Genomic DNA, 13308 nt, shown 5'->3' on the forward strand with positions numbered 1-13308 from the left:
CCTTCACAATAAGAGCTCGCCACCAAAGCGTTGGCCCGCCTCTGTTTATTACTAATGGCAGACAAACGCTCCCCGTGGGAGGGGGCTTTTATTGAGAAGGAATTCTTAAAACGAAGGAAAAGCTGGGCCAATTTTTGGCAGGGAGCCAAAAACTGCAGCATTAACGTCAATCAAAATCTGTTATAAATACCATATAGAGGATAAAACTGCAAAACAGGTACTTATTTTAGCAACTTAAAAAGGGATCTCATTATGAGAAAATAACTAGAATAATGCAGTAACACTGCTTTAAAACTGTATGAGTAATTGTTGAAACCCCAGCAGGAAATTACTAAACTGGCATTGTTTAACGATCACTATGTTGCTCAGACATAATGGTGTGTGCTCTAGAGACATGGTTATAATGTTCCTGCAGTTCTGCTTTAAAACATGAATGACTCCTACATAGCACAGGAGCTTGGGAGGAATCTGTTTGCAGTGCTGACACACCACTAAGGTTTTTTTCCCCTCCTTCCAAAACACGTAATTCAGGTCACAGAATGTGATGTTCTGCCTAAAAGCCAAAAGGTGGCACCAAAAGCTAACTGTGAGACTGCAAGCATAAACATTCACTTTTGAGTTTACTCCCGTGGAACGAGCTGCCATAATATAACCAAGACATTTAAGCCCTGTTGCTCTGCAACCACAGTTCACCACTTATCACATCAAGCAGTCCACGATAACATTCCATCTATACACCTTAACGCTGAAAGGACTGGCAAATCCTAGATATGAAATGACAAGTCATGATTCATACACCACTTAGAGTTTCCCCCAAGACTCTGTTGTGTGTCTGCGTAAAGATCCAATCAGAGGAAAAAGCTGAAGTAAGCCTTGAGGCACCAAACTGCTCTTCTAGATGGATGCTTCCTATACACCGATAGTCCAAGTGTTGGTTAAGAGTGCACTCATACTTGGACTATCAGTTCCCCAGCTCTGTAATTTCCCAAATTCTGCTAGAGCAAGGAAAAGTACAGGTTTTTCATTTGTGCCTGTGGCATCAAGGGACTATCAAGGGTCTTAACTTATAACAGCTGAGTTTGTTGCAGCAGAATGGAAGCCAGAGTACAGGAAAGATTCTCTGACTTGTTGACCTCTGCCAGGAGGCACAGTTCTCATGGATAGAGCAAACATCTGGAGGAACACCTGCACTGTACAAATCATATCAGAGTTATTCTAGCACCATCAGGAAGGGCTTATGTCTATAGGCCACAGAAAGTAAAAATCACAAGAACATATCTGCTATCTATCACACTAGGCATGCTTTGCATTGTTGACATTTTTTAACAGTGGCCTGACAAAAAACAACAACAACTGAAAAACAAGTGAAGAACTTAACAGCTTCTTTTAGCTTCATGCAAATCAACCAACAGTCTTTACCAGATTTGCATGTTAGCATTAAAAACCATGTCTTCATAACTGTAACTTTGGCAGTATTATAAGACAAATGTAGACATAAATGCAGGCACTAAACAGTTTTCTTGCTATAGGAGCTAAATTAGCTGGATACATAACAGCTGTGTAATTTTTCCTTATTTTAACTATAGTCGATGTAACAGGGCAGCCCTTAGCGGCTGGAAACAGTGAGACAGACCAAGGCAAGTGTAGTGGAACAAAGTATTTATTTGCTCTATGGCTCTCCTTACAACAATTAACTTGTCGAGCTTCTTCACAGCACAAAAAAACCATCCTCTAATGACAACTGGCAGCCTTAAATATGTTCAGCTGTCACAGACTTAACCATTATTCCACTCTCAGGTAAATTCTTAAATCCCAACCTTCCACCACAGTATACAATATATCAATAAGAATAAATAAATACATAAATACATCTTCACATTTACATATTAATAAATATTTCACACTTTAATGTTACACCAAACCCAATATTATAAAAACCCAGAAACCCAAGCACAAAAAGATTCACCACACTCTCTTTACCAATGGTCTCTCCCGGAACCTTTAAATGGTGTCTGGACCCTGGGGAAACATTTGCCCAAACACCTTGAAGAGGACACAGGCAAGAAAGGTGAGTAATCATTAACTTACAAACACTTATTTGCACCACTTTTATCCCTAGATTTCACACACACACTTGCCTTAGTTTTCCTTATTGGTAAACCTTAATCACAATCTCAATCACCATTCTTCTCTCCTGACAGACAACCACCACATTCCTTGACGAGGAGCAGCTGTGCAGGATCTGAAACAAGGCCACCAACTGATTTTAAAATTCCCAATAAATAGTCAATAAATATTTAAACTTCTTGTGTGCAAATCCATGCTTAAAGTGCAATGCTCATAAATTGCTTGATAAGGTGCTTTTAATAAAGTGAAAGGTGTGCTCTAAAGTGCTATACATATAATATAAATAAATGCAGTAAGGGAGTCCTCTTCCTTACAGTCGATGTGAAGGGCCAGTGAGAGTGAGGCGATAGTCATTCTTAATCACTGGTTGACAGGAAAACAAACAAACAAACAAAACAAAAACTTACTGTTCAGTGTTTATTAAAGGTTACATTGGGTGCACTATTACACTTGGTGTGCTGGGCGTTATTGACAGCTTATTTCTAACAGTGGTGTGACATTTAAAAAAAACCCTGAAAAACCACATACCAACTTCTTTTATTTATAAGTCACTGGTGGTCATGACTTCGAACAGTTGAGTCTGCTGCAGTAAAAATCAAGCTGGAGGACAGGAAAGATTCCCTGACTTGATGACCTCTGCCAGCAGGCACAGTGGATACAGCAAACCCCTGGAAGACGGGTTTATGGTTGACTGCAGAATGCCTTTAGGGCAAAGACAGTTAAAATCACATGAAAAAAATCTGCTGTCTGTCACACTAGACGTGCTTTGCATTATTGACTTTTTTTTTAACAGTGGCCTGACAAAACAACAACAACAACAACTGAAAAACCATTTAGCAGCTTCTTTTAGTTTTCTGCAAATCAATCAGTATCTTTCCATTGTAGCTTAACTGGATACATAACATGTAGAGAGATTACACGGCTGTTAACTATGACTGGCAATGTGGAGGCCAGATTAGTGTGAGGTGATAGTAACTCTTAACCACTGGTTAAGAAGTATTTATTTAAAAGAGGCATTGTGTGGAGGTTAAGCCATACTGAGACGGGCTAAAGTTGAAGTATATAGGTCAATGCCATTACCAGATGTGAAATGAGGGAGGCTGACTTCCTGCGATACTTCTTCGCTTAACCACAGCTACACTAACACAGTAATACACACTGATGCACTTAAGAATGCTGCAGGGTACTAACAGTGAAAATAAATTGAAAACCCATTGGAATGTTTTAGAGAAACACTTTATTTCTTTTATGAAAAGAAACACAAATTTTGCTAACGTTTTCTTGTTACAAAATATATATATAATTTACAATAGAGATATATAAAATATGCTCACAAATACATCAAGTTCACTACATACATTTTAGTACAAAAAACCCACAACCTCATTTAATCAATTAAAGTCTTGAATGACGTAAGAAAAAAAATCATTCAGTACCTTTAACTGAAATGTTCTGTTAACTTGATGAACGATGAAAGGAAGCACTGAAACAATTGCTCGGTAAATTTATACCAGATTAGAATGATCTGTAACTTACAAAGGCAGAAATATTTTAATCCATAAAAATTGTGATGCAGCTGAATGAACGTTTTCCTAAGGTTGTCTTCTTCACAAGCTGCAATGTAAAGCCTTGACATGATGCAACTGCAGCTGATTTGGTTTCAGTTGGAGTTAAGCTGTCAGCCAGTGGAAAGTAAACATTACTTGTAACATTATCTTTCAGTTAATCCCATGCTAAGTATGCTGACATTTTGTAAATGCAGCAGTTTTTACTGCAGATGTCAGGCTGACATTTCAAAAAAACTGGACACGACCCCAACAACTTTCCACGTCTACCGCAGATAGGTTAACCATCTGTCATTTCAAAACTGTCAGGGGGTTTTAATTCCGCACCTCCTCTCCCACATACTTTATTTGCATTCAGCATTCAGTAATTTCAAGAAGGGTGCCACCTCTTTCCTGTCAACTTAATTCCTTTGCATCACATACACAGATATGTGTAACCAAACATCTACGCGTGCAAATCTAGCACACGATCAGTCTTCGAACCAGCGAAATCCAGGTGTCTGCAGATTACACACTGTAACTGTTAGGAGTTTTAATTCTGACTTTAAGGCACTTAAGAAACTGCAAGAGGAGAAACGTTAGCCTCCATATTATTCCAGCAAGTACATAGTTTTCAGTCTTTCACTCTTTGAGTTTACAGAAGCATCCTTCTAAGCTTCACACAAAATACAGAAGCCCAGGAAAATAATTGAGTCCAAGGTTGCATATGTCAGTGCAAATTAATAAAGGAGACATATTGCTAGCATCATATACATAAAAACCATTGCGTGTTCACATTTGAAATACATCCTTTGCTCTCTGGTTTGGTATGCTTCATCAAAATGAAATTCGGTGATTCAGTTATATTGCCATAACTGCGCCACACTGTCAGAGGTGAGTCATCGTCTTTCATACGCCCCCCTTTCTTTGTCTCTTTGAAAAAAAAACCCACAGAACTGTTTCTCAATAGTGTATGTGCTACATATCCTCTATTGAGCGGGAAACCCATTTACACATTTTGGACACAGTCAGTCAAAGTCTTTATGACTTGAAAAGTTTGGGGTATAGGGCTTTAATTGTAGATGGAGTGGTGATGACATTTCCAGACGAAATGGTGGTCTCCAGACCCGGTTCTAACTTCTGGGAGGCCACCTCAGTTTTACTGAAACTGCACTCCAGGAATGGCATCCCAATCTTCTTCACCTGCCCATCCGACGTCATTAGACACGGCCGACAGAGGAGCCTCAGAATGGCCCTCCTCATGTCCTTACTGGTCAGTGTGTAGATGATGGGGTTGAGGAGCGAGTTGATAATGGCTACTCCCAGGAAGTACTCAGCCTTGTAGAGCACAGAGCATCCACGGATGGGGCAGGAAAAATCTATCAGGAGGAGAATGAAAAGGGGCAGCCAACAAGCGATGAAGACTCCCAAGACAATGGTGACTGTCTTGAGGAGAGCAATGTACTTCTCTGACTTCCTGGCTAAGCCCTTCCTTATGCTGCCTGACAAGCCGAGCCGCTGGCGCTGTGTGTTGGTGCGGACGATGCGGAAAACACGCACATAAAGCACCACGATGGCCAAGAGCACAGCGCTGAAAACAGACACACAGCACAGAATGTAGCTTTTGGCATAAAGCGGGAGCACCGTTGAACACTGGTCCAGTCTGTGGATGCAGTTCCATCCCAATATTGGAAGGATTCCCAAAAACCCTGCCACGGCCCAGCTCGCACCAATTAGTGCCAACATGCGTCCCCGCTTTGCCCCATGATACGGCCTCATGGTCACCATAGTGACATGGCGTTCAATCGCAATGGCTAGTAGACTAATTATAGAGGCAGCCAGAGTGATAAAGACCCCTCCCTCCCGGAGGAACCACATCACTGGTGTCAGTTTTAAAGTATTTTTTCCCGATAGGAGGATATTGACCATGTAGGCAATACCAGCCAGCAAGTCTGACAGAGTCAGGTTTCCCAGCAGGTAATACATGGGCAGGTGGAACTTTTTATTCCTCCAAATGGCAAGCAGAACCACAGTGTTCTCCAGGATGATGAGGACACACACCACCAGTAAGGCAATGCTTTCAGGTTTGAGCCTATCACGGTTGCTCAGCTTCTCAGTGTAGTTGTAATGCTTTTCAATGACAGATTTGTCCTGGTATTCACAGAAGAACTGCAGGTAGCATGAACATGAGGGAGTAGTGGAGGTGGGGGGTGAAGCTGAAGTCACTCTACTGGAAGAATTTAAAGCCTCCATGCCTGATGTTGCTTTTCTTCTATTCTGTGTGCACTCAGTAGCTACAAAGTCATCTTTGATGATATGCTTTCAGTAGTAGGAGCGGTGAAGAATTTATCAAATGGATACCCACTCTCACAGAAAATGCCAGAGCCCTTTCAATACATAGAGGGATTACATGCAGCATATACAGTGTAATCCTCCAGGATCCTCAGATGTTTTCTTTGCCCCTTTTTGCCAGCAGAGGGTGGTTTTGAGCTCTGCCTGGTTAGAGAGCTTAGACATGCACTGCAAAAAGACATGAGAATAGAGCATAAAAATGATGGCAAGATGAAATGCAGAATCAGTGAAATTGAAAATAACTGCTTAAAATTGTCACAGTTTTAAATGTACATATTAAAGTGGATATTTACTGGTTCCATAATCTGACATTTGGCCCAAAAAGATTGAGCGCATCAAATCTGATGAATCCAAAGAAACCAAAGTGTAGGCTGAACATATGAAATCTATTGCTGCATCGTCTGACAGATACATGTACAGGCAAGTATGAATGCATATTCAATTTCATTTAACTTAGGCTTGACCTCTTGTTATTCACTAAAACAGATGAGAGAAAGTAACTATTGCTGTTTGTGTGTGCTGGGCTGAATAAGATGCAGAGAGCAGAGGGGTAAATTTAATGTCAGACGGACATTTAGGTTTTGCAGCTGTGTATAAACTAAATGCCAGTTACTCTAAGGTTGTTAGACAAGAACCATCACACTGTGTGCGTTTGATTTGACACACATGCAGCTCATTTTCATTGTGTACATGACGTGTGTTTGAAGCTAACTTCACATATGCAAATCTACTTTAAACCCTCAAAGTTTAATACAGAAACAGCACGTCTGAAGTTTACGCCATTGGCCAATTCCAATATAAATACACTGATGGATTTAGCCATTAGGCTGGATACAGTCAGGGGTGATTAAGTTTACATTCTTTTCAGTCTCTTTTTGTGTGAAGGATTTTTCCCCCCTTTTTCTTGAGTCATGTGTTAACATTTAACAAATGTTCTGGAGGCTTGAACTCATTTAGCTCACTGGCAAGAATTTGGGAAATGAATGCAACATGAGCATAGTGTCTGTGTGTCGGCTCTCTCCATTGTACAGTCATGATTTACATAATGTAGAAAAGTATGAATGAAGATTATAAAAGCATACCAGGATTTCTGTGTCAAATGATGTCACTATGAGCATTTGTATGCGATAACTAAAGCACTTTTTTTCTTTCAAAGATTTCAAACTTCCTGGAAAAATGTTTTTTTTTTCCCCTGTATATCACTTAGAGAGAAATATCTATAAATGTTAGTTAAGATATTTTGGCATCCTTGCTTATCCCTGGTATGACAGTGATAAAAAATACAAAAAAAAAAAAAAAAAGCAAGGTTAAGATGTTACAAATACATTTTTACGCAAATCAGGAAAATATAAAGCCTGTGTTCTAAACTGTATAAACAAGCCTTAACTTCAACTTCAACTAAAACAAAGTGTCTAAAGAAAAAATGGTAACAATATTGTCAAATTTTGAATCAGACATGGGAAACACAAAGAAAGAACGAAAGAAATTACCTGGGAAATGTTGTAGTATTACTTTTATCCTGCACTTCATTTGCTGTTCAGTCATCAGAATCCAGACAAGCACACCAAGTAAGTCACAGTCAAACTGACGAGGCAGAGGAGTGAAGTGCGACCTTAGCTGAAACATGCATCAGCTTCGGGGGTTGGTCTTAGCCTGAACTGTCTCTCCCCCTTACATTCCCTCTCTCTTCTTCTCTCTTGCTCACTCTTGCACATTTGCACAGATAGTGTGTGCGCGTGAACACATACAGAATACATGCAGATGTGTGCCGCTTCAGATGAGCTGGTGCAGAGATCTTTATCACATTTCATTGTATTCTGTGAATCTCAATATACGACATCGGTAGTCGTGATTATAGTTCAAGGTTCATGTTGTGTTAGTGATGAACCAACAAATATAAACGGATGATATCAACTGAATTTTTCTTATTTCATCACAAAGCCTTGCCCTCTCATTAAATATAGAAAACATAATGACAACATAGGAAATGTTTCTGGGTCTCTGATTAAAATCTAAACTGCCCTCATTTCCCTTTAAGTGTTACCGCTATTATTACAGGTGCTGTTAAATAAAGGGAAAAAAATCCAAAACTAGGGAGAACACTGACTTAACACATACATAATCATAATTAGAATCATTTTTAAGTATTTATGTGTTCCCATGAATAACTGCTATGCTACAACTCTTCAGATACATTTCGTACACTGAAACTTTGCAACTACTTGGAAAAAAACTGGAAGAACCAGTTTTGAACACTGCAGCAACAGTCCCACTCTGGGCCAAGTGAAATAAGGACATCGAGCTTTTTTTTCTGTCAAGTTCCACAGAAATTCGATTTAGCCGTCTCATGTTATCTGTTCTAAAAACTCTACTTTTACAGTGAGGGAAGTGAAAGGAATCTAATTCACATGGTTCAAGCCCACAGTGACATCCCAGTTCTCAGAACCTGATTGTAGCATGCTTTGACACGCTTCAGCAGGTTACCTGTGAAACCTCCCCTGCAGGGCTTGCAGACCGTTTATCAGAGCTAAACAAAGCAGGGGAGAGGTAAGTGTGAAGCAATGCAAGTTAAACAAAACTTTTGTTGGTTTGTTGTGGGTTTCAAAGCTGACACTTGGAGTTGTGCAAATGCACACACTGCTCTGTAGAAGGAGAAACACTGAAAGTGATTGAATGCATGTGAAAAAGCTGTGTAACTCAAATAACTTTCTCTGCCCACAGGTTCTGACAGTTCAGATTCCTGCTCTTTATCCGTCTGTTCCTCTGATTCATTACACCACTGTATTCAAACAGAGGCTACCTTCTACCGAACCTGTTTGGTGTGGCAAATATAACTGGTTTAGCTAAAGGATTTGCAAGCTTCTTTGTGTATATCTGTGTCAGCATGTGGGCAGTGCATAACACAACAATATGTGTTTGTGTACTGATAGCATTAAGGGTTGCCTCACCTGATAAAGGCCGTTAAATGTGACTGCTCACACGCTGACATGCATTAATGAACCAGTGGTCACTCAAATGCAGCCGTTAAAAAAGGGGGCAGCATACTCAGCAGTAGAAACATGACTTTATTCCAGGTATAGCATAAACTTCTTTCTTCTTCACAAAGATGACTGTGAGCTATCTGAGTTACTGCAAAATCAGCAGGTTTCCATTCCTCTGTTCCATCCAGTTAATGTTGATATTATTTCCAGTGTGTTTGCACCTTTTATCTATTTGTAGGGCAAGTAACACACAAAACTTTATCTGGTCTTAATGTTTTTATGCGTTGGTGTATAAGTTACATGCTTTACTCACACTTCCTGCTGTCTGCACCGCTGCATGTAGGGGGGGATTCCTATCAGGAGATCATTAAGGGTAATATCCTATGTGGGTGAAAACACATCAAAGAGAGGTGTGGGTGTAGGACACTTATGCTCATGTCTCATTTCGTTTTGAATGCTGACATACATATTTTTTGAGATCTTTTATTTTATATATGCTGTGGTTTTTAAACAACTGAAACATACACTGCATGCCTCTTCCTCTTGACATGTATTTTTGACATATATGTCTGGCTACACACACACACACACACACACACACACACACACACACACACACACACACACACTTTCAGCTAAACCAGGTCTACTTGGGTGTGGATTTAATGTTGACTTATGTGACCACAAGGATCTGTAAAGGAGGTTTATTTCACTGGGCCGCAGCCAACCGGCTGATTTGATTCTATCGAAGGAGTAATGGCTTCTCTAAGCTGTCTGCATGACGTTTCAGCTGTAGTGTTAATATTCTAAAATCCCTGATGTTTTGCAGCCTGTGTGGACAGACATCTCTGTCAAAAGTTAATGAACACTTGGAAAATCGAGGAAACAAGGACCACCTACAGTCTGAGAGCTAGGAAAATGCTGTAACTCTTATGGCACCATAGTACATATTTCACTTTGTAAAGGTGAAATTTGGCCTACACATGAACCTAAGCCCTACTTCTTTGCAGTGCAATAAAACTTTAAAATATCCCAGACGTTATTTCACTGCTTCAGCTTTTGCTTGTCAGGCATTCAGAACGGGGTTTTGATTACCTAAGAGGAAAAGATATGAGCATGGCATACTGGGCTTTAGAGGACTATCTAAATGGTCTTTGCCTGCCAAGAAGCTAGGGTCTCTCTGAGGCTATCGCACAACTGACCCTCCTGCAATCTATCACCACTCAGGCCTCAGTCCTAATCGACTGATAAGTTTTTCAAATCAGGCAAACCAGATCAGGTCTGTAATCCTAGGAAAACATTCCTCATTAGTTGCTATTGTGCCCCTTTCTCTTTTATGTCCCTGCAATACTGATGTACACAGCAGCACTCTGTCTCTCTTCTTTCCCCATTTCCAGTTCAATATATTTTCCAATACACTTCCATACCCAGTCAAAAGATGCCCTCATTGCATGACATAAGACAGTTCAGCTTTCTCATCACTGCATTGTTTATTTGGATTTTCCAGCCAACTTGCTGTGGTTAAGGGGCCAGTGAAGGGTGAGGAAGATCTCTGCTCTTTTGAAGTGGCAGCAGGGCCCAGTTGCTTAAGAAGGAGGGATTTGTTGAGGAATGGGGGAGGCTGTGGGAAAGACAGTGCAAGCGATCTGGTCATCTTCTGACAGCAGCAGTGAGGAACAATGAGTCATCACAATTACGATCCTGTCTTGCAGGAAATGACCACCTAGTGCTCCAATTACAGTGATAACACCAGATAACATCTCAAAGACAAAAAGAAACCAGTGCAGATCCCTGCACGTGTTTGTGAATGCATGCAAGTAAACTTCTGTTTTCAGAAACAGACATCCAAACCAATCTGCAGGTTTTATACAGCAGTTTCCATCCTCGACTACAGGGGTGGTTCAGGTCACTGAGCGCTCTTTTGGTGATCCATTATTTTTTCTCTCAGCTTGGCTGTGTTTCAGTGCTGAAGTTTTGTTGGGTGAGTGTGGCTGCTTTCTGGTTGCATTCAGTCCAGCACCAGCCGACTACAGGCCTAATGAGATCCAGATTTGAGAGCTTTCCGGGTTTAGAGTGAGATACTGACACCCTTTTGGCTCCAAAGGGTTGCAACCATACCACTCAACCATCAAGATGCTTTGTTAATTCCTGCAATGCCAGAGTTAATGTTCAAACTGTGGTTTGTTTCCCGACATGGAAATGTTTCAGCCTTGTGTCAGTTAGACTTTGCATGATCACACTTTCACGCATTCATTCGCCCATGTCTTATTTGACGAAAATAAAATAAAAGGTTTTGTGGTAACTGTCAAACCCTCAGTTAAATTATAAACTTGGCTTATTCACAGTTTTTACTCATATATATATATATTTATACATCGATCGATCGATCGATCAATAGATAGATATACATAAAACCTTAAACTTCAGGTGGCAATAATCATAAATTATGATTACAACATGTAATGTAAAAAAAGGTGCTCACCATGACAAAACCAGTCAAGTCATCCACCTCTGCAGTTTGACTAAGCACTGGGAGTGTGTTATCATCAGCTTTTGTTTGGGTTCACTGTCACTCCTCGGATCAGCTCTATTTCCCTTAAGCAGCTGTTCTCAGTGGAATAGTTTAGAAATCCCTTTGGACCATCTGCCCTGCATCAAAGCAGACATACTAAAGAGCCTGTGTTCTATTTGTTTGCGTAGCTTTCTGGTATTATGTGTATTCAACCAAAGCGGAAACTACCGGGATACATTTGTGTGAAATCTTTTAACAAGCTCAGATTATGATAAGTGATAGAGACCAAAAAGAGGAAGAAAAGTGTAACAAACAAGTTAATACCTAAGATCATTGTACAATGTGATTTTTTTAAATGAAGATAAATAGCCAACATTTTCCAGTTGTTTCAAATATTTTTCACACTGCCTAAGTGGTAGTTACAATACAGCTATGTGTGTAGTTCCCATTAAATGCAACTATGACCTTAATGCTTATTTACTGTATAGTTCAAGTGACTCATGCTGTTTCTGTTATTGATTTGATTTCCATACAGACAATTCAGTAAACAAGGAGGCTAGAGGAGGACTATATCAGCTTTGAGAGCTTCTTGGATTCATTGCACACTTATGAAACTGAGGAGCTGCTGGACCTGCTCAAGATGCATGAAGGCATAGTCATAGTAGAGCATTTAGCTGATAAAAAAAACGGAAATTTCCCTTCAGAGTTGGTAGAGACTAAAGCAAAGTTGGAAAGATACTGAATTTTGGATTTACATACACTATGTGATAAAAAATTTAAATACTACAAATATTCAGTTTCCTGAAAAATGTGGAAATAAAGTACTGCTGTGTGCTAACTATATCAGCCTTTCTGGTCATCATTTAACACCTTGTATTTCACAGAAAGTTTTTAAAGTTCATACTGAATTTGCAAAATGTATCCTGACATATTGAAACTGCAGCGGAATTATCTTCCAAACATTTTTTTGAAACACGCTCAAACTCATCTTTCCAAACACACATGAATGCACACGAATTCTGCCCTCATGGATATCTCCAGAGACTTGATGGTAATCAGAGGAGATGGGCGGACAAAGACATTACAACCGCACGGCAGCCATACGGATCCCTGTGGGACGCTCACGCTTAGGTTTTTTTTGCTTGAATGATTCCTGCTCTGTTTCTTTTAGGCCCCTTGAAATTCCATCTTCTTGGAAAAAAAGAAAGAAAGCAGGGAAAGCACAAACCAGTAAGAATGTAAATGAATCCCAGATATCCAAGCTTTGGCCTCTCTCTGTATCCTGAAATCATTTGTAAGAATGCCGAGCCAAGGCGCAGATAAGGTGAGAACAAGAAGGGCTCAGAGACAAGCTCGGACCTGAAAGCTTTTCCTTTTTATTTCTTTCTTCCTCTTTTAATCTGCTTTTTTATTTAGTGATCTTGACTTCAACACACATTCTTTTCACACCAGTTCTCTTTCTGCTCTTTTAAAATCTCCATTCAAAAAGTGTTTTACAAAGAGAAGGACTCGGGCAAAATGGGCACAGTACCAACTAAGTCAACCAGATGTAAAGTTAGTGTGACTGGAAGTGATTTAAAATTAAATTTCCCTTCCTCTTCTTTTTTTCCCCCTCCTGTGTTTATTCCTAAAGTACATACTATTCAGCTCACCTAAAGAACTAGCTCCTCATATGTTCATAAAACCAAACTAAACCCTAACTCTAAACCAAACTAAAGTTATGGTGACGGCATTAATAGTGTTAAATATTTGTTTTTGATTAAGTTCAGTGCAGGCAATGACAGTAACTTTC

The 13308-nt window shown here is 39.9% G+C and overlaps 1 protein-coding gene across 1 annotated transcript; it reads right to left on the bottom strand.

The window, feature by feature from the left end:
* Positions 1 to 3347: 3347 nt before the first annotated feature.
* Positions 3348 to 7653, bottom strand: s1pr5b (sphingosine-1-phosphate receptor 5b). Its single transcript, XM_085277127.1, has 2 exons — positions 7514 to 7653; positions 3348 to 6191 (listed from the first exon to the last, which is right to left on the bottom strand). The coding sequence occupies exon 2, from the start codon at positions 5922 to 5924 to the stop codon at positions 4713 to 4715; it is 1212 nt and encodes a 403-aa protein (XP_085133253.1). The 5' UTR covers positions 5925 to 6191; positions 7514 to 7653; the 3' UTR covers positions 3348 to 4712.
* Positions 7654 to 13308: the final 5655 nt, after the last annotated feature.

This window comes from Mchenga conophoros, linkage group LG6, assembly GCF_057382185.1.
Source record: "Mchenga conophoros isolate Kocher_MC1m ecotype Shallow Benthic linkage group LG6, M_conophoros_male_GT1.1, whole genome shotgun sequence".
NCBI classification, from domain to species: Eukaryota; Metazoa; Chordata; class Actinopteri; order Cichliformes; family Cichlidae; genus Mchenga; species Mchenga conophoros.

What these genes read in the sequence shown, in the direction of transcription:
- s1pr5b (XM_085277127.1), bottom strand. Translation starts at nt 5,924, where the DNA reads ATGGAGGCTTTAAATTCTTCCAGTAGAGTGACTTCAGCTTCACCCCCC.